We start from the raw sequence: 24788 nt of genomic DNA on the forward strand, positions 1-24788 counted from the left end.
CCTCCTCAGTCCCTCGCCCCCCGAGCCGTGAGTTTTCTGCGTAAAATACACTAACGAGTCCTTTCATTTGCTTGTTCCTTCAGGGTCGCGTGTTAGTTTTGTTGGAGGGGGGTGCAGGCTGTGTGTTACTCTGAGAGGGCTGGCAGATGTCCCAAGTGAGAGAACCTCTTCCTCCGGGGCCTGAAGGGCCACAGCAAGCTTCGGCTGAGAACAGCTCTTTGATCTCTCTCCCTCGAGGTAAGTTCCTTTAAAGTTTCTCCGTAATTGTTGCGCCTTTTATTTGAATGATACATTTACCGATTTGTTTTGTGGGTTTTAACTCCTCTTCTCTTACCCCTTCTCCCCCCCTCCACCCACGACCTTCCCTCTTTGGTGTAACTGTAACACTTTCAATTCCACCTCTTTATTGTTTTAACCAGAAATTCCTATGTGGAAAATGCACCAGAAAAAGAAGGAAACAAAAAAGTGCATTGATGTCAACACCAGTTCTCAGTCCTTGAAAAACTACAGTCATTCAAAGGCAGATGCTGCTCCTTAAAAATCGCTTTCTCGTTTCTCAGCTTTGTGTTTGTGTTTAGAAGCTCTTTCCTGTAAAGCTCTCCTTCCAGGTCTTGCAGTAAATTGAGAATGGTTGGTCCAGGAGCTGGAGCATTGTTCAGGTTGGAGGTCACTTTGCTGCTTTTTTCTTAGATTACTCTGTGATGCTGCAGCCAAAACCAGTTTCTGAGAGTATTAACTTGTTTCATGTCAGCTGTTCAAAAGGATCTATAAAAGTACATTTGTCTTAAAGAGAAATTCTTGAAGTTATATCTTATTTGCATTTGCACAACATGCGTTGATATTCCAATCACCTTCATGTAGAGAAGTTTGACAAGGTGTGTTGCAGGTTATCCTCAAAATAGCGAAGTATGTTTGCCTCTTGAGTCCTGGTCTGTGAAGATGAGACTTAATTGTTGTGGTTTTTTTTTTGTTGTTGTTGACAGCTACAGCTTTGTTTTCCAGAATTCTGACAGGAGCTTAAAAAGTCTCTGAAGAACAGACAAATAAGCTTGTTCAAAAACTGTAACTTTATTCATAACTAGTTAACTGGAGCAATGCCTGGTAACACAGTTGTGCAACTGTGGATTAAAGATGCAGTCTTGTTTTTGTAACTTGGAAAATCAATGTGAAATCAAAGTTGAAGACTCATGTGAGAAACCAGAAAGTATCCGTAGCTAAGTAAAAAATGTTCTGGCAGAGAGACATATTAAATTGGCTTATACTTATCTTATTGTTGTTTGTTGTTTTTTTTTTTTTTTTTGTCCTAGAGAGTGACTCATAACTTCTAAACAGTAAAAACTGAAATAAAAAGAGATTAGGTACAGAAGATCAAGCAAGCAGAACTGAACTGTTTATAATCATGTTTTTGCCAGAAACATCAGTATCTGTTGTACATGTTTATTTTCAATGTGTTGTTTTTATCTGTCATGTGATCAAAGTGGCTAAACTGGTTAAGTTCTGCATGTAGGCCATACATCAAAGTTACTGAAGTTGTAAGTCAGTCAACCAACTAGCCTGGAAAGTGATCTCTCTCTTACAGTTCCGCATAACTACTTCATAGTTTTCACTGTGAAGTAAAATCTGTGACTCCATTTTGTAAGATTTTCAATACATGCTCTTCTTTTTCTGAAAACTGAGGAAACAAATACTGATTTGGCCATGGCCAAGTTATGTGCAGAAAACCTTACACAATTACAGCTCACAGCTGTTGAGGTGGAGGATTATAAAGTTACTTTCTTAGGGATTGGTAAGGTACAAACAAGTGTAATCAATATTCAGGTTTGCTCACTGGCCACGCCTTTCAAGGCACATGCTTAATTTTAAAGCATATGTATAGTTCACAAAAAGACAAGACTGGTTTTTTTACAGAATTCAGCATTCAAATACATAATTTTTATTCTAATGAACTTAGATCTAAGGATAAGTGTGGATATTTGTTACTTTTTTTCTAGCTTAAGTCTGTTGGGGAAATGGGGGTGGAAAGAGGAAGAGGTGAGTTCATAACATTTCCAGTCTATATTCCAGCATTTCTGTTGTCAGCTCTGCAGTGTGTGGTTACAGGGTAAGGTAGTCCAGATATTCCAGGACTGAAGATCTAAAATAATATGTCTAGGACTTTGAACACCCCCTACTCTTTCTATACTACCCCCAGGACATCTGAAAGTACGCTGACTTCTCTAGAATTTAGTGATAAATTTAAAAGCTGTGCTTAAATTCATATTATTTCTGGAAATAGGCTAGAGATATTTGGAAAAATCTGCAATAATTTGAAATAATTACTACTTTGCTGAGAATCACCTCATCATATTTGTGTGATGACTCCATATATTCACAGTGAGATACTTGAAATCTGTGTCCACCTAGGAATAAATATTCCTTAATCAGAAAAAAATAGCTTATGTTGTATGTATAATAAAGTATGAAGTGCATTCTAGTGAGAAACAATTTCTGATTGGTAGCAGCATACTTCAATATGCTTTCTATATTTGTTTAACTGGTATAGATACCTTATATCCTGAGAAAAAACTTCTCTTCTCTTCTGTAGTTCTGTGAGGAATCATAAAAAAATCTGGATCTTCAAAGTGCTCCTTCTGCTTCCTATCATATATAGTCAGATGCTTAGGCTGAATTGTATTTTTCCATGAAAGGAAAAGAAACTTCAATTGAATTTTAAATATGAAACAAATAGCTACCCCACAACCTAATTAAAAACCAGACAAAAGTAATAAAGCTTAGGCAGATGGCAGGGATATACATCAGTTGTGGACATGGTGAAAACTGTGGATTGAGACATAGTTTGGCCTACACATGTGGCATGCGCTGGATTTCACAACTTAAAAGAATTTTTGTGTGTTACTTTAACCAACATGCTCTCTCAACATCTCCCCTGTCACTGTTCTTCCTTCTTAGTTCATTTTTGAATTAATGCATAAATATTAGAGAGATTATTGGACTTTGCCTCTCCACAGGTGCTGTCCTATGAGAGAGAGCAAATGAAATCATAGCGTCTTCTTCTGTGGCAATATCAATACTCAAATTTCAGACTTTAAACCATTATCTGTGCCAACAGATTGTGGTGCTCTAAGGTACAGCCTACAGGATGAAAAGTTTAACCTAATTTCTGCAAACATCTAATTAATTTTTGCCACATCCTTCCAAAGGTGTAGCTCTACTTGTTCACCCTTGTTCAAGATTCTGGTCATTCTGTCTGTCTTCTCCTGTAGCTCCACAGGCCTTGGAATCAAATTATGACTACTTCTACCTGTGTGTGGTGTAATGTAGTCAGTGAATAGCGTCATCTTTGTGCTCAGACCACTTCAATTTGGCTGTGATCAAGTATTTTCTCCACTGGTAGGTACCAAGATAATGTCCCTAAGCAGGGAATGTGACAATTAGTGACCATTGCCCTCTCTGCTTTAAGGAAAATATTTCATATGTTAGAGGTCATGTTCTGATTATTGCCTGGACTATGGGTAGACTTTTTTCATTAAATCCTCTGCATTTGAATAAACTGTGGAATACAAGAGAGAACTTCAGTGAACATGGACCTATATTCAGTGAATCAGGCCACGCTTAGAAAATGTAGGACTGTCATCTATAAAGTATTTGGACTGCTCTTACCTTTGCTTGTTGGTAACTAAATGTAACCTAGAATAACAAGTGAATAATATTTAGCTTTCTCAATTTAGAAAGAAGATAAATAAAATAATAATAATGTTAAAAAATAATAAAATTGAGACTGATAATTGCACTTCAACTATAAGAACTTTCTAATCACACTTTAGGTGATGGAAATCCACTAGAATTTGTGTTTTTTAATGGGGTGGGGGAGGAGGATGGAGAAATCTAGTAGAAATATTAAGGGTCAAATTCAGTAAGTGACTGATCTCTCTGGTGCAGATCATGTCACTGTTGCTGGATGCAGATGCAGTTCTGATTTCGTGTCTGAAGAAACCATATTCAGCAACTAATAATTCTACTCAGAATAAGTACAAAAAAAGCATGTGCTCCTTTTCAAGAATGTGAGTTGAACCTCCTCGTGTTTTATGTGCCTAACTGTTTTCATGATGAGAAGCACTGAAGGAACATGCTGGCTAGATGAGATGGGGTGACAGAAGACTTACTGCGGGGAATGTTTGGACATTCTTGAGGCAACAACAATTACTATGACTGTAATTATTGCACTTTACCAGCAGTGCCTCAGTGTTATGAGTAATGGATTTTTATTTTAAAGGTTAACCAGTGCACTTGGATTTCCCAGGCTCACCAAACGCTTCATCTATGTTTGTGTTCCCACTTGCAATCTGACGGGAGTTGAGTGAATCTGTGTTGTTTTGTCGCTGCCTGTCAGTACTGAGGCATTTCTTGAATGTTGCTGACTAAAATACCTAATACTTTCTTAACTGTCTAGCTCTAGTTTGTCATAAAAAATTTACTTCTGCTTTCAGCTTCACGTGCATACTGTTCCAGTAAAGTGATTCATGTCCACATGGGTGTGATAGACTTGTATTTCATGCAGTTGACTGTAAAGGTCTTGCATCAAATTTGAAATACTTTTGTGCCATCTCATAGGCTAATTTTATGTCAGAATAATTCTTCTCAGATTCCATTCCAGGCCCTCAGAAGTTAGATTTCTCTTTGTTTTGAACACTTGGGTTTTTTTTCCCTAATAAGTAGCATCCAGCAATGAGGGTGTTATGCTAGTGCTTTCATTTGGATCAGCAACGCAGTTTTGAAGTGAATCTCCTGTTCGGCTCCGCTTTGCTTTGCGTTGTGGAGTGATCCTGGGGAGTGACCTGGACTGGATTCCTTTTGGACAAAATAATCCCAAAGATGCACTGCAGGAATGTGCCTAATACACTCCAGGCACTAATAAACCTTCAGTCTTTGAGATTAAATCTGAGACTTAGTCCAAAGTAGAAGCCCCTGGAACATGTATAATATGGAATGTGTCCTTAAAATGAACTCTTTCACTGTACAGGCCCACTTTTTTTGGCCCATGCTGTTGCTAATACAGCCATAGCCACTGAGTATTGCTTAGCACTTAGGTGAAACTTGTTTTGTATGCATGTGAAACAGAATTGGACGAATGACAAATTTATAACTGACTGCATGACAATTAGTGTATTTGTGAAAAGAAGTTTTTGCTTATGTGTTTGCACTTTTTAATGCTTTTTAATAGTGCAGAGTACCTATTTGCATGTTGCTATTAATTTTTAATTTATCACGACTGAAATTTGTCCAGGACTGTCAAACTTGTAGTACATTCATAGTTGTTCCATAGCTTGCACCTGGAAAATTCTGTGTAAGAGCTTTCCAAGAAGTTCAGTTGAACTGCTCTAAGAGGCTGATCTTTTTCAGTGGCATTTTGGAGGCCATTGAAAGTTGCAAGGAGACATTTAAGTGAAAGCCACTGAAATAAAAACAAATTTGTTATTTTAGTTTTGAAACAATCAGTCATCTAAATGGAGGGTTCCAACTCCATAATTTGTGGATTATCAATATTAATTAGATTGTACAACCAGTCATTAATGAAATGAGATCGTTTCAGGCAAATCAGGGACTAGAATAGGCATTCTGTTAGACAAAGAGCACAATTGAACTCGTTGTATGAAACGCCTAAAAGTTTTAGGCATCTCGTGAAGTAGGTTGTGGGTGTTACTGTTAATGGTTGCATTGTGAAATGTGGTATTATCGCGGTTCCTTTGTGTTATTGTTGTGAACAGTGGCATTTTTGGTAGGAAATAGCGTCCTCAGTGGTTCCTTGCCAGCGAGGATATTAATGAACAAAGGAAGTGTTAGATACGCAGTGTTTGCCACATGCTCTTCAATCTCTCCCAGCCACTGTGGGCTTAAGACAGAGAACTGTTTTGTTATCTTTCCTTTTGGAAACATTCGTCAACATTTTTGTTCCTCATAGATCTACTTTTGTGGGGTTTTTTGTTTGTTTGGATGTTTGTTTTTTTTACTTTGCTTTGAAGGACAAAATTCCATTTGGGATGGTTTGAGCTTTGCACATGTATGTTTAAATTTACATCTGCTTGTTCAGGGATAACTCAGGCCTTCCAAGGATTCTTATTTTTATCCCAGCAGCTGGGTCAAATTTAGGTGCCTAAGTAAGCGTTGCCCTATGCTTCCATCATTTCTCCACCCTTAAACATTAAAACTGTTGGCCTGTTCCTGACTCATTGTTTTTGGAGGTCCCAGTGACTCCACTGTGCCGGTCCATTCTGCTTGTCCCTCTCTCCTTGATAAGAATGATGCACTCAAGTTTCCAGAAGCCTTTCCCAGCAGTTGCTTTTGCTTTACTCATTATTTGATGCTGTCCACCGCATTGTTGGTGAACAGAAAATGAATGTGTCGTAGCAACAAAGCCTTCTGCTGTTGTAGCAACAGGATTGTTGTTAACTCATTTTCAGTGCACAGTGTCCCTGTGTCAATAGACAAACTTGAAACCTGTTTCTCAAGTTGAGTTTCTTATATTGCTAGTCAGGCACGCCTACAGTTTGCATGCTGAGAAGAGATGGCTGAGTCAGTGTATAGGCTTATGTGTCATCTTATGAATAGAAATTGGCTGCCAGTTGCGCTCTGAGGATGTGCAACCCACTTAATGGAGGCAGTTGTTTCCGTTTTTTTTTTGCATGTTCAGAGATTGAATATTACATAGCTACTGATGCATTAAGGTATAATGCTTTAGTCTGAAACTGTGCCAGGGGAAGTTCAGGCTAGAAATGAGGAGGCATTTCTTCACAGAACGGGTCGTTAGGCATTGGGATGGGCTGCCCAGGGAGGTGGTGGAGTCCCCATCCCTGGAGGGGTTTAAGAAAAGGCTGGACGTGGCACTTAGTGCCATGGTCTAGCTGACATGGTGGTGTTAGGGCAAAGGTTGGACTCAATGATCCCAGAGGGCTCTTCCAACCTCATCGGTTCTGTGATGCCACATTTGAACACACTGAGACCCGTTTCTGAAGAAACTCAAGAGACGTAGCGGGGCGTGGGGGGGCAGCTGGAGTGTGAATGTGCAAACGGACAAGCACTTGGAGAAGAACAATTCGTTATTTGTCAAAGACTTGAGCTCTTTGAGGTGTGTCCTGCAAATGTACATCCATTACCTATCTTTTTTGTATTTTCTGTGAGTTTTCTGTATTAATTCAATGTCCACTCAATATGCTCTACATTATCATAGAGAAAGACAGAATAAGTACAGGTCTGAGAAGAGGGATACTTCACTGGGATTTCTAAGAAATTTTCAGGAATTAGTTTGATCTATATCCCAGCAACTTTAAAGACAGGATTGGAGGGGATCTGGAGAGATTGCCTTGTATACCCTTCTTGCCTAACTGTACATAAGTCTTTCTCGACAATTCTGGATGTTTGTTAAATTAATAGGGCTATTGTAATAGTAGCCTTGTTACTGACCCAGACTGCTGACACTGTTCTGTTGGTGGAGTCTTGTAAAATGTATTTGTCATGATGCAGAGAGGTGTATGTAACCAAAGGCACGTGCTCCAAACTAAAATAGGAGTTAGCAGTCAGTGTTACAATAGTCTCAATGGTGAAAAGAAGTTTTGATTCTATGAAATACATGTATTGCTGTGTAATTTTAAAAATAAATATAACAAGATTATGATAAAATGAATGTATATACTATAAAAGTGATTTATATATACTTTAATAATTCCAAATGACAAAAAATTAGGAGTTCACTGTGTTTACTTATTTCATGAAACAGTAATTTTGAGAGGTGATTAAACTAAAGTTTTTTCACTAAGTGGCTTACCAGTTGTCTGTAATATAGATATGATTTGAGCCGTTAATCATCTCGATTCTATACTTTGCCAGCATGTTGTATCTCTTTCTTATTTAAACCTTAAACTTGCATTAATCTCGACACAAGTAGAGTTTATACCCATGCTTACCTTCAGGATAAATCACAGGTTATTCTGTGTAGGTGTCACTCCTGTGGGGCTTTTGGCTAGAAGCTCTTCAGCCCAAGGACTGCTCTTAGTTTAGGAGAGGTACGTAACCACGCCGGTTGCTGCTCTGGGGGCTGAGCCGTGGTAGGTGAGAAGACTGTATTGCTTTTGTGACATGACCTAGGGTAACTTACTGTGGTTTTGAAGAGGGATTGGATTTCTATCTCAGCACTGCCAGACTCAGAACATAATGAGTCGTTTCTTTCCATTATTTGAACTGCTAGGAAGAGCATCTCTTTTTCTCCTTGGCTGGCAGTTTTGGAGGTTAGTCACATGAGAGTGAAAAGGTGTACTAAAGGAAGCAGAAGCTAAAATACTAAGGAAGTATTACGTAAAAATTCTTAAGGTTCAAGTTGATTAAAACAGAAAGGTGTTTTAAATTTATTTGAAGATGCAGAAAAAAAAGCCATACCTGTCTATGGCCAGATCCTGCCATTACTGTTTGTGCCAGCTATAGACTTTATTAAAGCTGCTTTGCCACAAGCATGGCACATCAGAGAAGATTAAGGTCTTTGCGTTGATTCTTATTGGACTCAGAAATGTGTTGTCTTTCATAAACTACTCTTATCACTGTTCTTACGCACCTAACACAAAAATAATGGCGTCAACAAAACACAGACTCAAGAGTGTTCTTGAGGCTGTCTAATTGGTTGTAGTTGGTATGTTGTAGCTGCACCTCTAGAATAAAAAAATTATAAAATGTTATGATCCCATCATCAACTGTTTATTATAAGGGAATAATCAAGAAATTCCTTTGTACTAAAACTGAGACCTGGTGCACATTCAAGAAAAAAGCAAATAATTACTCAGGATGCCAGTGTTTGTCTATTTTCAATATTCTGATGCATCAGAAGGGCTATATGAGAAAATCTTAAATAAACATAGCTTAAGGCTGCTTTTTCTAAAGCCCCATTGTACTAAGTCTGACTGGGATGGTGTTAATTTTCTTCGTGACAGCCCCTGTGGTGCTTACTGTGTTTGGGATTTGTGACTAAACCAAGGCTGGTAGCACACTAGTGGTTTGGCTATTGCTGAGCAGCCCTTGCCCAGCATCGAGGTTTTCTCTTTTCCCACTCTGTGGAAGGGGACGGAACCTGGACAGCTGGCCCAGGTTGCCCAGAGGGATATTCCGTGCCCTATAGCATCACACTCAGCAATAAAAACTGCAGAGGGGAGTATTTTGGAGGAGGTAGCCATTGCTTGGAGACTGGCTTGGGTATTGGTCTACTTGTGGGAGGTGGCGAGTGGTTGCCTTTGCATCACTTGTTTTGTTTTTTCTTTCTCTTTCCTTCACTTATTAAACTATTATCTCGACCCACGAATTTCCTCACTTGTGGTCTTTCTGTTCTCTCCTCTCGTCCCACTGCCCGGGGACAGCCCACCACACCCACAGGGCAGCATCTGCCAGGAGATGAAGTGCTCCGGTGGGTAATTCTGGAGTGCAAAGTGAGATAGCAAATACATGTTTAATGATGTAGGTTTCTGTTATGGACATTCATGTGGAAGTCTTCATTTGACTTTGATAGATCAAAAACCAGCTACTCAGTTAATGTTAATTGTTGTAAATTTCCTATCAAATTGTTTGGTGTTCAATTGCAATGTTGGTTTTTTTCCTTTTTTTTTTTTTTTTTTTTACTTTTTAATAGTACCTCTACTTTCTTGGTAACTGTTAATATCGTTTACGTGGTTTTGACTGGCCGTTTACCATATCCAGCTAGAATAATAAAAGTAAACATGGAAAACACACCTAAAACCCACATAGGAAAAAAACAAAAGATACTGAACTAAAACCAAGCAGATAATGAAAACTAAATCCCTGTGAATAGTATGACTGATTGTATTCTGCACATCTTCAAATTTCTTAGATAAAAATGTAATCTGGAACACTGAGGGCCCCGTAATATTAACATTAATGTTTCCTTAGAGCCGTTCATTGTTTACTACATGAAATAGTAGGGCTCTGCAAAGTCGTATCCTATACAAGAAAATTGTATACAGTAACTCTGCAGTTTTGTACTGTCACTGCCAGATAGATGTTGTTGTAATGTTGGTCTTGTTATTGCAGTAAAGTGATTTAAGAGCAAAATCTCTTAAAATAGCTCATTTAAGCTTACTCTATGGGGAAAGCAGAGTGCACAGTGCTTGTATTTCTTTCACACTGGCTTTCTCCGGGATACTACTTATTTTCATTCAGTCTATTTCAGGGCACTTTTCAAACACTTTTGAAACACATTTGCACCTAACACCTAACTGCACAGGCAAAATGATCGTACTTCAATACAGTTGGCTTTGTATCTGATAGATATCAGGTAGAAATAAATTGTATCTGATAGATATCATGTAGAAATAATTTGTATCTGATGTCTGTCAAAGGTGTTGAAGAAATCTGGGTTGTTTTTTTTTTGGACAGGATGAGTATCTAGGTGAGATTAAGTCTTCAGGGCAAGATGCAAAACTCATTGAAGTCAATGGGTGGGTATCTTCCCAATCACTTCAGTAACTTTACGCCAATCCCAGTGAAATGGCTCATCTCAGGATGGGCTTAAGGAAATATTAACAAGTTGTTGAAGAAATAGTGATGGGAGGGAGGGCTGCGGGGGAAGTACCACAGAAGTAGCTGGGTCAGACATTTCAGAGGTGGAAATTAATAGAAAGGGAGCAGCAGTGCTTGAAGGCACATGCTACTATACATACAATATGGCATATATTATTTTGAGTGATGTTCAATGCCTCAGTTTAATAGGGTGGCTAATAAAGGCAGAAAGTTAAGATTTAAAATGAAACTGCTGTTGGTTACGTACAGAAACTGATCTTTAATATGTTGCAGTAGCAAGAAGAGATTCTTCTGTGTCTCAGGACTGGAATCATTGCTTTGCTAGAGCGTATGGTATCATTACATTGTGATAAGTGGTTTATAAACACGTTCTTGTTTGAAACAAATAAATAGAGCTAATAGACTTTTCAACAGTTGCTTGTTTAGATTTACTGTAAATATTAAATGTTGTTTGTATACTCAGAAAATACTCGAAACTGAAAATACTTACTGTTTTACAGATGCCTCGAGTAAGTGATATAAACTGATAATCTGTCATTGTGAATAATGAACAAAGTAGTTCCAGATTTGGAAATGTTGCCTTGAATGCCAGTAGGAAAAAACCTGTAGCAATCAAGAACAGAACAATTTGTGTGTGTGAATTTGACTATTAAAACATTAATGACAGCGAAAATGAAAGCTGTCACTTACCTTGGTTTGAGAAAATGCATGTCTGCTTGTGTTAACTGGCAAAATCATCAAAACAACAGGATCTGCTATCTTGTGAAGTAAGCTTAAGAATCCCTCAAATAACCTTACCATGGAAGTTTCCCTGCATCCTGTGTATACTTGGAGATAAAAAAAAAATTTTTGCTTTCATCATAGGCTAAATATTGACTTTTATTCAGGAATGGCTTTTAAAAGGCTATTTTTTTTAATGAAAAATAGGTAATTGTGTTATAATAAATTTTCTGAATTTCTGTACTAATCGGTTTTGAAGTTTCAACACTATTTGTCTTTAATGATACGGTCAATTGTAAATAATAGAGAACAGATTTTTGTGGAATTTTTGTGCCTTTTATATGCCGAAGCCACATGTACGTGGGTAAAAAATAATGGTTTTGTGTGTGACAAAGTGATTCAAATTTTTATCTGAAAATTTTCTGGAAGGTAACTAAATATGAACAAACTCACCCATAATTTGTTGCCACAAAAGCTGCTGAGTGTTATTTTGCATGATTAAACACAATATGACTGAAAAACTTTGTTAAAGAGGAATTATTTTAATCTGCACAAGAAAACAAGTTGAAAATCAACTTTATTAGGACTTATTTCTAAGGAAAATATGTGAGATGCTAAGACAAGTTGTATTTTGTGCTCTCGTGTTTTAAATTTTCAAAGATGAGTTTTGCTCACATAGAGGTAAAACGCCAGAGAAACTAATATCTTAAAATCTCTTTTGACTTAGAAAAAACTGACCCAGAGAATACTGCAGCAGGAGATAAAGACGTAAACCAGCCTTCCAGTAACCAAAGTATACAACCAGAGATACAAGACCAGTCTGTCTGGGGAAATCGCAGTGATGGTGACCTCATCAGAAGTAAGTATTTCCAGACCAAATTGCTGCCATTTAGACTTGCTTTTGCAGTATAACAGGGTACTGCCTGTTGACTCAGTTAAATGTGTGTCAAATGCAATTGTGTTGCAACTCTAATGCATGTCTACTGAATTTATTTCTCAGAATGACTCCTGTCAGCATGCATAAGCAATGAGTTCAAAGAAAGGTGTGATTTGAGTGGTGCAGTATAATATAGACCTTTGTAGCATCTACATTTTAAAGCCTTGACGTTATATTCTTCTCTTAGCATTCATAATGGGATCGGTATATTTATACATCAGCTGCAGTATGCAACGGTGCTAGGTGTCGACGCCCCTTGATTTCCCAGGTTATACACTTAAGTGGCAGAGAAAATGATGCTGAGAGCAGTTGCTTCCAGATTCACTGAGTACTAGTCAGGTGTAAGTTTATAAAGAGTTTTGAATACTAAAGTAGTTGTTTCTTTCAAAACTAGAAGAATGCTGTAAGACCTATGCTATGGAACTGTGGTTTTTTTTTCAATTAGTTTTTACAAGTCCACATTCCTCATGTATGTCTTGGATGCTTTAAAACATAAAAGGGTATGCAAGATTATTCCTGTTTTTCTGTCTCGAATTGAAAATCATACGCTGTCCAAAAGGTCATCCACAATTGCACCCTCCTGAGGTGAGAATACTTCTGTCAGCTGCCAAAGCTAATGCTATTTTAAAATTCTGTGAATGTTTGACCGTTAGTTGCTCAAGGGAGGGGCAGCATGAGAAACTGCTCTCTAATTATAAGGTGTATTCAGAAAGCAAATGGACTAAGTGCTGCGTGGTGCTCCAGCTCTCCGACCACACACTTCAGGGTCAGTCTGTCTTTACGCTGTACACGTACTCCACTGTACACAGTGGGGTAAATTCATATTTCTGAACCTACTGTTGCATAACTGGTGATTTTCTCTGGAGTTACCCGTTTCTTTTTAGGGTTTTTGTGTTGTTTTTTTGTTTGTTTGTTTTGTTTTTAATCTTATCTATGCAATCAACTTCTCCTGAACTTTGTCTTAGCATTTTAAATTCTTTTAAAATCTTAGTTAATCCTTTTTTTCTAAATAATGAATCCCGGCAAATACTTACATCCTTAACATATTCAATAGTTATCTAGATCCTTTACAGGAAACTTGAATTTAGCACATCAGATATTTATCTGACAATTTAAAAATAATTCTTAAAGGGCTATAAAGAGGGAGCATTATCCTGCACAGCTTGAGGGTTTACTTAATCCAAAAAGATTGTTATTTAGACCTCACTGTCCCTGGACAAGCAGTTGCTTTGTGCTTGTGTTGAGGACGTGGGAAGGTGCATACGGCATGTGCTTTTGGAGTGGCCTCTTTCTCATTCCCTCTTCCTAGAGGCTTCCTTATTCCCAGACTCGTGGAAAAGCAGATTTATTTGGTAGTAATTAGCAGGATGCCTGAACTATAGAGGGAAGGACCAAGGACAGTAGGGTGGTTCTGTGCTTCCCCTAACCTGTTCACCGCAAGGACATACGGTAGTGGTTACACTGGGGAGGTGGGAGAGGGGAAGAGAAATTTTTTTTCAACGTATAGTAGAAATTGCAGCAGATTGTGCAAGTCCCTGGTAAAGTGACTTGACAGTTACATACATTTAAATTAAAAAAGTGACAGGAAAAAGGGCAAAGATAGGATGAAATTCAGAGTTGTAATGTACTGCTCCAGCGTGCATAACTGTGCTCCTCCTGGAGTCACTAGTGGTTTTACCTTTGACTTTGTGAAGAGCAAGTTTAGGTGAAAGCTGGAAGTTTCTGAAACTCCTAGTCTTAATAAAACCACTGCAACACAAAATTCAATTATTATGAGACACGTTTGAGTAGTTGCTATGATGCAATCCTCTTTTTGTTTCAAATTAATGATTTTTTAATAACCTTTAACATTAAAGTCTTCTAGATGGAAGAAACAAAAATGATGGAATTAAAGCAGCTTCTTTTTCTTCTTTTTTGGGGGGCTGTGGCTATGAGTAGGGAAGTCTTCTACTTAAAAAAATTGAGGAACAGTGTTTGGCTCAATTACAAGTACTTCTGGTAGTTTGCAGTTTTACAACTTGATCTACTTAGTAACTAAAGTTTGAAAAATAGAACAAGTAGAGCAAAGAGAAGCTTGTTTGTCACAAACATAACTTAGATATTTCATCTCAAGTATCGAGTGTTGTAGCTCAGGATGGCTGTGATTCAACCAGATCTATTACCCCACTAGACTATAAAGTTTGCAGAATACTGCATCTTGAAAGGAGCTTGAGGTTAGAAATAAACAGTGTTTTGATCATTATGGTCTACTTTAAAACTGTTTCTTTAAATTGTTTTATACAGGACATACTTCAATTTTCACAGGTATTAACAATCATTCACCACTATCCTCATGATTCGGTTTCTTTTTTTCCCATACAGATTGTTTTCCACCTCCACAGTTGATACATACTCCATTTGTGTTAGCCTTAGTTTTCACTTTATAAATGTTTCCAGGGCTTAATTTCCAAGGTTTTCCTTGTTTGCAGCTGTTTTATCCTGCTGTTATATGGAAGCAGATTAATCAGTCAGTTTTATTGGCACACCAACAACGAAGTCCAGTGTTAGAGACTCTGTAATGACTTCATTATGTATGATTTCTCATTTGCACTTGTGAACTCAGTTTACCAGGCAACGTCAATAAACTAAAATGCTGTCCCCGTTTTCCACAGTAAGGCGTTTTCAGTTCACCTTGCCCTGCCCTTGCAGTCCTTTTTTCAAACCCCCTTTTCTTAATCTCTAGATGATGAGATTTCCCCCAGGTTACCCCTTTCCCCACCTCCTTTGGAGCATCCTTTCTCCCTCCAAATAAAAACGTAATGGGTAATCTTATGGGAAGCTTTAATCAAGGAATTAATTGTTTTTGAGGAGAACTTGAGAGTCAAAAGCTTACTGTATACTGACATATAGACAGGGAAGAGCTAAATAAGAAGAAAGTGATTATGTTGCCTTTCTGTATTAATTTTTAATGCATTTGCTTAACTGTTGCTGGAATACTGCATTCAGTTGGAGAAGGGTCAGGGGAGAACCACGGATGTCTCAGGAATGACTGGAGTAGCTGAAAACATGCCTTATTGCAGAAAAACTCCTGGAATTCAATCTGTGTAGTGTTAACAAGGGGGGTAAAGAGAGGCTTGCCTAGTCCCTGAGAGGCATGATACCGCAACGAAGAGAAATTTGGTAAGACAGTTCTTCAACTGGAGCAGACAAAGGGAGAACTAAATGTAATGTCTGGGAGTTCAGTTAGACTGGAAATACAGTATGCATTTTTTTAACAGAGTAATTGAGAACAGGAAGAACTGCCAAATATTTTGTGGTTTTAGGTGTGTTAAATTGGCTTTATTCTTCACAAGGTGGCCATTGCTACCCATACTTTTCCGTTTTAGAACTTGAGCGAGGAAGAGTCTCTTTTCCATAGTGGTTCCCCCAAATTGGGAGAAAACTTATTTTTCAGCTCAGGTGTTCTTCAAGGCAACGATGAAACCTATTCCTTTCCCTTCACAGAAGCACACATATTTTGTATTTTATTTCAGGCTGTAGAGGTTTTCAAAAGAGCTTAGCCGTAGGATAGTTCCATCTGCTTTTCCTTCCTCTTTGGCAGTGCATTTTAGATATCTGCAAACACCTTCTGCTTATTTTCATTGTATGATCTGATGGCCTGTAATGGAGATGTTCTGCTTCTGTTATCACTCACCTTTGGCAAGGGGGAAGAGTGGATGTTAAAGCATGCAGCAGGCTAACCTGTGGCTCTAGGGATGAAGCTGAAAGAGTTTTTGTTGCTCCACGTTACCACAATGCCCTGCTTTGTTCTTTGGGGAAGGTTGGGAATTTTTTTTTTTCCCTCTTAAAAAAAAAAAAAAAGCTATAAAGCTGGGTTTCAGAATATTTAGGCATAATTTTTACAGAGGGTACTAGGTTATCCTCAATGTGTGCTGTTATGCAGGGCAAGGAATGTTTAGAAGGGAAGAAAATGCCAGTCTTGAACACTATTTGCTTGTGAGGATTTAATCTCCTTTCCAGTTCTCAAGCAGGACCTTAGCTATGTGATATTTAAGAAAACAAAAAACATCTACCATAGATTCAAATTGTCATGAATAATTGATTAATAATAATCCAATTCTCAAGATTAAATACCTAAAATATGCCCATGTTTTACAGATAGAAAGGTCATTGCTATCCATCATTTCCTAGCTTCAATTGCCTCTTTCTCCTCCATGAAACACCCTCCTGATAAGAGTGGTTCTTCAGAGAAAGGGATGCTTCATTCGGCTCTGTGGGGTTTAAACAATTTTACATGTTCTTGTGACCACTATTTTATTTACTACATTCTTCTTTATTGCGTTTTGTTTTATTGGAATAAAAACGTAGATATTTTTATCTTTTTGTTTTCTATATTTTTATGTTGACGTTTTTACTTTACATGACTATTTATTTAATTTTAATGTCTGGAGATTCCCTTTTCCTTCTGGCTAAGAAAGTGAATGATTTCTGTAGTTTAAATGATGCAGTTAGGGTTTAGGACTTTTTTCCCAGCATGAAGAAGATAATCTGCTGTTAGAACTGTTCTTTTGGTTTGATATTAATCCAAATATCTTTTTTTGGCTAATTTATGGTGCACAGTCATCTTACAATTATTGTGATCTCAGATGGCTGTGTTTATTCTGTCTAAAAAATAGTGGTAAGTGCTTGAGATAACTTAAATGGTTCTCTTCAAAGCTAGAAAGTATGACAGCTAGAGTCTTCTTACAGCGTGACTGAGTGTGTAAGTACAGAAATTGTGCTGAATAGATTAATGGAAATTATTCAAAATATATTGCTGAGTCTAAAAGGTGTATTCTTTTAGTTAAAGAAACAATTTATGTATGATGTTCCAAATATACCCAGGTATAAAAAAGCGTAAGCCTATGAATGAACAAAGCTTTAATCAGTTCAGTACTTAAATACAAGAATGCAATATTTGATATTTAGATCCTTCTTAAAAAAAGATAAATCTTTGAGGAATCTGGCCAGTGGAAGTAATGGTGGTGTGAAGGACCTCCTTGAGAACTCTTCGTATTTTCTAATGCTCTCCCCAGCAAAGAACTAGCCTGTGTAACTTCTGTTTTCCCCGTGAGCTGGCAGATCTTTTACTACTTCGGTTGCAAAAGTCCTCAGAAAACTCTTCTCATGCCTATTGAGGAACTGGATGGGTTTTTAACTTCTTCCCAACCAGCTGTAAGATGGCTGACAACACATGCGTTTTTGAAACCATTCTTCACAAATACTGTGCATCAGCTTGTTCCCTTAGCACAACACAGGAGGTAAAATGTGATTTATTGTAATAGTTTTGTACTGATTTTGGCTGGGAAAGAGTTAATTTTCTTCATAGCTGCCTAGCAGGGTTACACTGTGGCAAGTTTTCAGCCACTAAATAGTGAAATATGACTTGGATTATATAAACGGGAAGGAAGCTAACCAAGTATGTGGCACAGCATATGTGGAGTATTCATGCCAGTCAAGATAAAGCATTTCATAAAGGCGGTAGTGAAAATTATGCTGTTTAACAAAATTCTGGAATTTAGTTGGCTTACAGGCAGGCCAGTGTATTGTGCATCAGAAGTCCTAGGGCCTGTGTAGGTCCCATGGATTTAGTCCTACTGATGATGCCCCAGTTGAAGCTGAGGAGAAGAATGAATAATAATCTTCTTGCAGTAGACTGAGGAGTACACATGAGAAATCAGAAGCCAGTGCTATCAGGATACCAAGAAACCAAACATTTTCAGTATTCCAAATAAACTAATCAGAGTTTGCAGCTGGTGCACACATATGCAACTGGAGCTCACGTTGGCTGCTGTTCACCTGATTCAGCTGGGGTTGTTTAGATTTCCCTCCTTTTTAATGGATAAAGATGATGCAGTCTTTCCAGTCTCTACCTGGAAGACTTCTACAGAAAGTTAGGCCTTTTTTTGCTGAAAGCGTATCCATCTTCTCACCATTATTGATTTTCTCTAGGGATCAAACCTCTCAGCTGAGGCAATTTCACAAGTCATTGTTGCACAACCATAGTGTTTTCATTTAATTTTCATGTTGCCCTCTCCTGGGCAGAGAAGCATTTTCACAGATAGCTGTATCCTTACAGTTACAGCTTTCGGAGTTTAAGACTGGGTCACCTGTGGAATGACCCGAGTCGCTGAAGTTAATGGTCCCTTACTTGTAAACAGAGCTGCTGTGGGATGCAGATGTTTTCTGTGTAGGCTCTTCCCTTCGACTCTAGGTTGAATGTTTTGAAGCAGTGCAGTCAATGATGGACTGCGATAGGTGAGGAATTTATATTCTCTGTGGTGACTCCCCATGGAGAAATAAACTTCTTGCTGTTGTTGGTCCATTTACAGAACATAGTCAAACTTCAATGAGAACTTTAAACTGCACCAGATGACCGTAAGATAGATGCATGTATTCTGCATATCACTAGTAGCCAGAATTACCTGGAGCCTTTCATTTTCTGTTTTACCTTACTTCTGACTCTAAGAACATCATCTGAATTTATGGTCTGAGGCTGGGGAAGTTTGGATGGCAGTAATCCTCAGTACCAGACAAAGGTGAAATTCTTCAAGTAATGTGAAGATTACTGTGCTTGCTGTGTTTGAGCCTGAAGTAAATTGTATCTTAATTTCAGAATATTTTCCTTTGTTGTATTGGTACTGTCTCAGAATTAATGTGCTGTTATGCCTAGATGGGAAAGAATATTTATATTCTTTTCCTGATTAGTTCCTTGTATAGGGGAAAAAGTACAATGTATTTGTAGTGGTTCCTTAAAGAGGAAGAGTAATAAAACTCTGACTGCGTTCTGTGTGAAATATCACACTACAAAACCAATGAGTCAGTGCGGTTTCAGTCTGCTATTTTCAGGACTAACGGTATTCAGTTAGCCATTTTTAGCAAAGAAAACACCAATTTACAAAGTGCGTGAAAGTATCGTCATGCAAGTTGTACTTTTAGGAACCTGTTTTCTGGCAAAAAACGTCATGAACTTCAACCATGGCAAAAATTCTCTTAGTTTTTCTCTTTTAAAATACCATTTTATATTTGCTGTCATGTATGTGGAATGCTTGGAGTAAGTTTATACAGCTGAAAGGTAGTACTGTATATTGTGTAAACTGTGTATATACATCAAAATAATTAAATTAATTCTTCAAAATTTAGGGAGCCAAAATAGTTTTTAATCTCTTGAATTTTGTATTTACTGATAAAAAAGTGAAAGATGAAGAGGGCTCATAGTCACAGCAGAAGGCTTAGCTAAGTAATTATGGTTAAACATTATTCTTCTGTAAATAGCTGTCCAGAGGAAAGAAAGGTCTGAGTACTACTTACTTGTTCTGCATGCTGGTAATATCTGCAGTGCGAAAGTACCCACAAATACCTTTACCTGAAGGTATTTTTGTAAAGGACAGGGAAAAACAGGAGTGACCTATTTGTGTGTTGTTGTGGTGGTGGTTTTTTGTTTTCCCTTTAAAAAAAAAAAATTCTTCATGATCCAAACCCAAAGGATCCCTTTGAAAAACATTCAAATGTCAAACAGCTGTGATCACTCAGGCTATTTCTAATACTGGTTTTGTTAACTCATTATACTGATGAGATGGACCTCCCGAAATACTGAGGCTTGGTTTAAGAGAATGATGAATTGTTTGCCACCTAAGCCTAAACTATTTTTAAATGAACTGTAGTGTTCTGGCATGTGAGAAACATGTTTTTCTGTGGAGACTGCTCTTGAAATTTGTGATCAGGAAATGCAAACCCATAGCATTCTAATACAAGAGCTTTCAAATTCTGGGTTTTATGTCTGCACCCATGAAAATTAGATGCTTAAATTTTACTTCTAAATCTGCTTCCCTCAGATTCTATGCAGCATCTTGAGTATCATGTTTTTTCATTAATCTGAAGCTATAAATATTATGACACTTGTTTAGAGAAAATTATAAGATTTAGCAATGCAAATGTTAATTACAGCAGAATTTGAAGTAAGACTATTTCCTGTTGCAGAGATTCCTCGAGCTTAAGTGAGTTTTATTGATTTACAGCTCAGACTTAAGGTTGTATAATGTTTGCATAAAATGTTATGAAGTTTGCTTTTGAGACAAGTCAAGTAGAGCAAACTGTTAGGCAAGCCTATAAAATGTGTGGCCTATGAGTCAGATTTGACCTTCAGGGCAAGTTTTTGCCCCTGAGAGACAGCATAAGCCATTTGCCCTTTCCTTGGCGGAGCAGGAGCAAGCCTGCCTTCAAGTGTGGGTAGCTGTGAAGTATATCTTTCTTCAAAAATAAAACCTCATAGCCAGTTAGAATGCATGTACCTTTTCCCATCTCCTTTAGGACAGATGCATATTTTAACTGCATTCTATAAGTTGCAAGTTGAAATAAAATTCACATTTTAACAGAAAAGCAATGAAAGATTATTATGGTGACCAAAACTGACCATATGAACAGTGTCAGACCAGAGTGAACATCTTTTACGTCTGTACAATTCAGCAATGCAGGAGATTAGTGAACAATACTCTCTTTGCTTGAATTTCAAACTGAAGGAAACACAAAGTTTTGGTGAGGAAAATTTGGGATCAGCATGCCTGGAAAGGTTTGTCTGAGTGATCAAACTTGAGTTTTTCACAGAGGTAATGTAAAAAAAATAATTGGATGGTGAGGCAGGATACAGAGCTAACTTTGGGTAACGCATATGTAGTTTTCATACATGTAATTTAAAAAAATTACAAATTTAGTGTTTCCTAGCTCACTTTGTAACTATGACTTTATAAAATACTTCTCTACCTCAATATATATTCTTTTTACTGTGTGATGACTTTTCAGTGATAATAGTCACTGTCATATTTATAATTTAAAATCAGTATTGTGAAATATTTTTATATGGGAATCAGTCTTTCAGTAGGACTATACACTAATCACTCTGAAGTAGTAGTAGTGTACCTTTATACACCTGAAGTAGTTGTGAAGATCTTCTACGTGTTTTGTAACAGTCTTCACCACAGCCATTCTGTAACCTGTTCTGTGCTGGATCAAGACTTGGAAACTTGAAACTAGTGTGAATTTTGTATTTGCAACAAATAAGACAGTGTCTAACTTTGGAAGGATATGGAAGGGAAAAAACCCAACACATGACACAATTTTAAAGGAGGAATTCTAATAAAAGTTACCTTTTTTCCTCCCTTCCTCTTCTTGTTCCTTTCTGTTGACTGTTACTTTATCTACTTCTCTGGCCACTTGATTTTCTGATTCCCATCTGTAGGGTACTGTTATGCCTGAGGAATCTAAAAAACCCTACAATTTAATTGATAAACTCAATCTTAATTTTAAATAAAACACCATTTGGTTTTAACCATTTGTGTGTTACAGAGCATCTGCTACTGTAGCTCTGTGAGAAGAACAGCCTAATGGAGAGACCTCGTTTGCTGTGCTGTGCTCCCTCCTTGAACAACAGAAAATAACCTGGCAAAAGCTTTCTTTTGTTATCATGTCTGCATCCACACCAGGGCTTCTGCTGGGATGGCTGGAATAGGGCAAGAAGTTTAGGTCTCATTATCAATATTTTGATGGGTATTTGTGAAACAGGTCCTTTTCCTAGGAGAGAAGACTTGTTTGATAGCACAGGGAAGGTTCCTGTAGAATAGTCCGCTTTGCACTCAAAACTTAAACTCAGAATTAGAAATCCATTTCACAATGACCATAACAGAATGGCACTTCAAAGTTTTGATCATTAAAAAAAAATCTTTAGAAATTATGGTAATTTTGGAAGAAAGTAAAGGATATGGATTGGTGATGTGGTAGAAAGAGAGGTGATGGACATCATGGTGGAGTCAAAGTTGGAAAAGTCCTGAAGGTTTGTTCCCATTCTTAATAAATTGTCCTGCATCCTCTTTCCTATATTTATTTTATAAAGTAAAAAGAGAGAGAAAAGACTGACCCAGCCCTGTTACAGTTACTATCTCTAAGGCATTTTCCTCTTCTGTTTGCATAATTTGCTCTAGACCCCCCTTTCCCTCTTTTTGTGGTTTATTTCTTTAAAAAGTCCCCTTTCCTGTTTCCCCACTTCTTTCTTTTACAATTACGTATCTGTAAGCAAAGACAGGAAGGTTGTGCTTAGAGGCTGCCTGGAAATGTTTTTAAAGTGTTTTGGTATAAAGGCCTGTTCACTCCAGCTTCTGTGTGTTAACATCAGTTTTTAAGCTATTTTGTAAGTAACAATGAACCTTCTTATTAGAATGAGTATTTTGACTATTGGAGAATTAACAGTAGATTAAACATTATGAAAAGATAGTGTGCATTCAGGAAAAAAAACTACAAAACAATTGTTAAATACTACAACACTATGAAAATCTTAGCTTGTAGAGTCATGTGATTACGTGAGATTGAAATTTTCATAAAATAAACAAAAAAATTAACCTGGTCTTAGTCTGTAGCTACTGACAAAAGCTGAAAGTTAAAGACTCAAAATTAAGAATGCCAATAAAAAGGATATATTTAAAAATGAAATATTGATGATTTTTGAGTAGTTGGGCTTGGCAGTACCACACTGTACAGAAGCAAAGAATTTTGTCTAAATTAGCATAACACTGATTAAATATAAGGTGGTAGGGAGATGTTCCCATTGTGAGTTGTTAATTCCAGCAGCCTAAGAAAATGATAATGGCACAACAAAATGTGGCTAGTTATGCCGAAGGAACGGTAAAGGGTGCTGGAATTAACTCCCAAGTGGCAGGGCTATGGCAGCAGTGCAAATAAAATGTCAAAGGGCATGAATCTTTCGTAGAGTGGATAAGGATATATCAAAACCAGTGCAATTCTGTCCTTTTGGCAGTTGTTTAAATGATTTCCTAAGAACTTCTTCATTTGGGGCCAAGAAATGCAATAAGTGAGGCTGAGATGTTGCCCAAGCCCGGAACAGCAGCACAGGACAAAGGGATGGAGGCAGCAGTTTGGGTCACCCATCACCAGCCTGGTCGAGCTGTGGTTGCTGATGATGACATGAATGCTTTTGTGAGGCTGATGACTTGTGTAAGCACCAAAGGGAGGTTGGTTGCGTGTGATGTAATTGCTGTCTTTGCTATGAGACAAGGGTTGCTCCTGTACTTTGGATCTTTTTGGCTAAGAGGAGGTTACTGCCTCAGCTGTGACTTTAACTCTTTAATTGTAAAAGGAGAAAAAAAGCTACCTGTAAATTCTAATGCTTTCACTTAAAATGCTCTTTCTTTTCTGTGAAATCCTTCAGCTTACTTGCAAAACCTTGTAACAAAATGTTTTTAAGTGTAAAAATTTCAGTATTGTGAATAACGTTGGCGTAACACCGATTTCACTGCTGTATCTGCACTCCATTTAAAAAAAGTAATTGTGATTAGTGTACAGAAGGATTTTCTTTTTCTCCACAAATAAAGGGAAGTATGTCTTCTAAATAAGACAAACCAAAAGGTTTTCAGAAAAAAGATCCTTGTTGCAAGAAGCACTGATTCAAAGCATGGGCCTCGTCCAAATTTAAATGGTACTTAGAAGTGTTTTTAAACAAAAGGTGAACCAAATAAGCTTCAGTGGGACGAATTATGTAGTTCTGTAAGTTGAAAGAAATATTTTTTATATATTTAATAGAGGGTGAAAATGATTCCATATGTAACGTTGAATGCTTTTAAACATGTTGGAATAAGAATACTCCCTTTCTGTATATTACAGATAAAACCCAGTAATCTGCTGCTATTCAGTCAGTTCTCCAGTATAAGGACTTGCAGGTGCTACTGGCCTCTACTATATTGAAATCGTTTAGGCACAATAATTTCACAGAGATTTATATCTTGTCTCATGAACGGAGTGAAGAATCAGAATTTTAGCTCAGTTGTGGGATGAAAGAGAGAAGTTTCACAGTTAATTTCATCCCATTAAGACAATTTACCTGTTTCTGCAGATAATCTCGTGCTTTCTCCTTTGCGTTAATGCATTTGTTTCTCTGAATTTTTGTGCTTGTAGCTGTTGGTCAGTGATGTGACACTGTATTTTTCTAGAAGGACAGATTTGTAACTGGGTGGCTTAGATATCAGAGCTTTCTTGTGAATTGTTTGAGCAGCTTATGCTTTGCTTCCTTTCAGGAAATGAATTGCATCACTTTGACAGGAAGTTCGATCTTCACCAGACACGCTCCGCAATCTGACTTTTGCACTGCTCTAAGGGATGTGCGTGTGAGCAGCTGGCAAAAACTCATTTAGCATATATATATTTATTTTTTTTTATTGTATTGAATTCATGTAATAGAGGTCATGTATGAAAGCTTGGCCAGGATGGGTGGGTTTGTCCAGTTGAGTCAGAAAGAGGATTTCCCAGATCATTTTGGTACAATACAGTAAATAAGAAGTAAGTAAAAAAATTTTTCTTTGTGCTCAGTATTGGTGACAATGATTACGTCTTAAGCACATTCTGCTTTGAATTGAACACACAAGTCTCTTAGTTGGTAAATTTTTACATTCTGAAATATAACACTGCCTTTCCCTTCAGCATATGAAAGTACTGTTTTAGTGTAAAACAAAGTTAAACTCCTTGTGGGGTGGGGAAGGGAAAG

General features: G+C 37.5%; 1 protein-coding gene across 1 annotated transcript in view; it reads left to right on the plus strand.

Moving 5' to 3' along the window:
* The first annotated feature begins 146 nt into the window (after nucleotides 1-146).
* Nucleotides 147-24788, plus strand: part of MDFIC (MyoD family inhibitor domain containing) — a 48183-nt gene continuing 23541 nt past the window's right edge. The window contains exons 1-2 of the mRNA XM_009702061.1: nucleotides 147-237; nucleotides 12017-12148. Of these exons, the coding sequence (XP_009700363.1) occupies nucleotides 147-237; nucleotides 12017-12148 (223 nt within the window). The remainder of the gene's footprint in view (nucleotides 238-12016; nucleotides 12149-24788) is intronic.

The sequence above is a fragment of the Cariama cristata genome, unplaced genomic scaffold (genome assembly GCF_000690535.1).
Source record: "Cariama cristata isolate BGI_N322 unplaced genomic scaffold, ASM69053v1 scaffold13296, whole genome shotgun sequence".
Classification (NCBI taxonomy): Eukaryota; Metazoa; Chordata; class Aves; order Cariamiformes; family Cariamidae; genus Cariama; species Cariama cristata.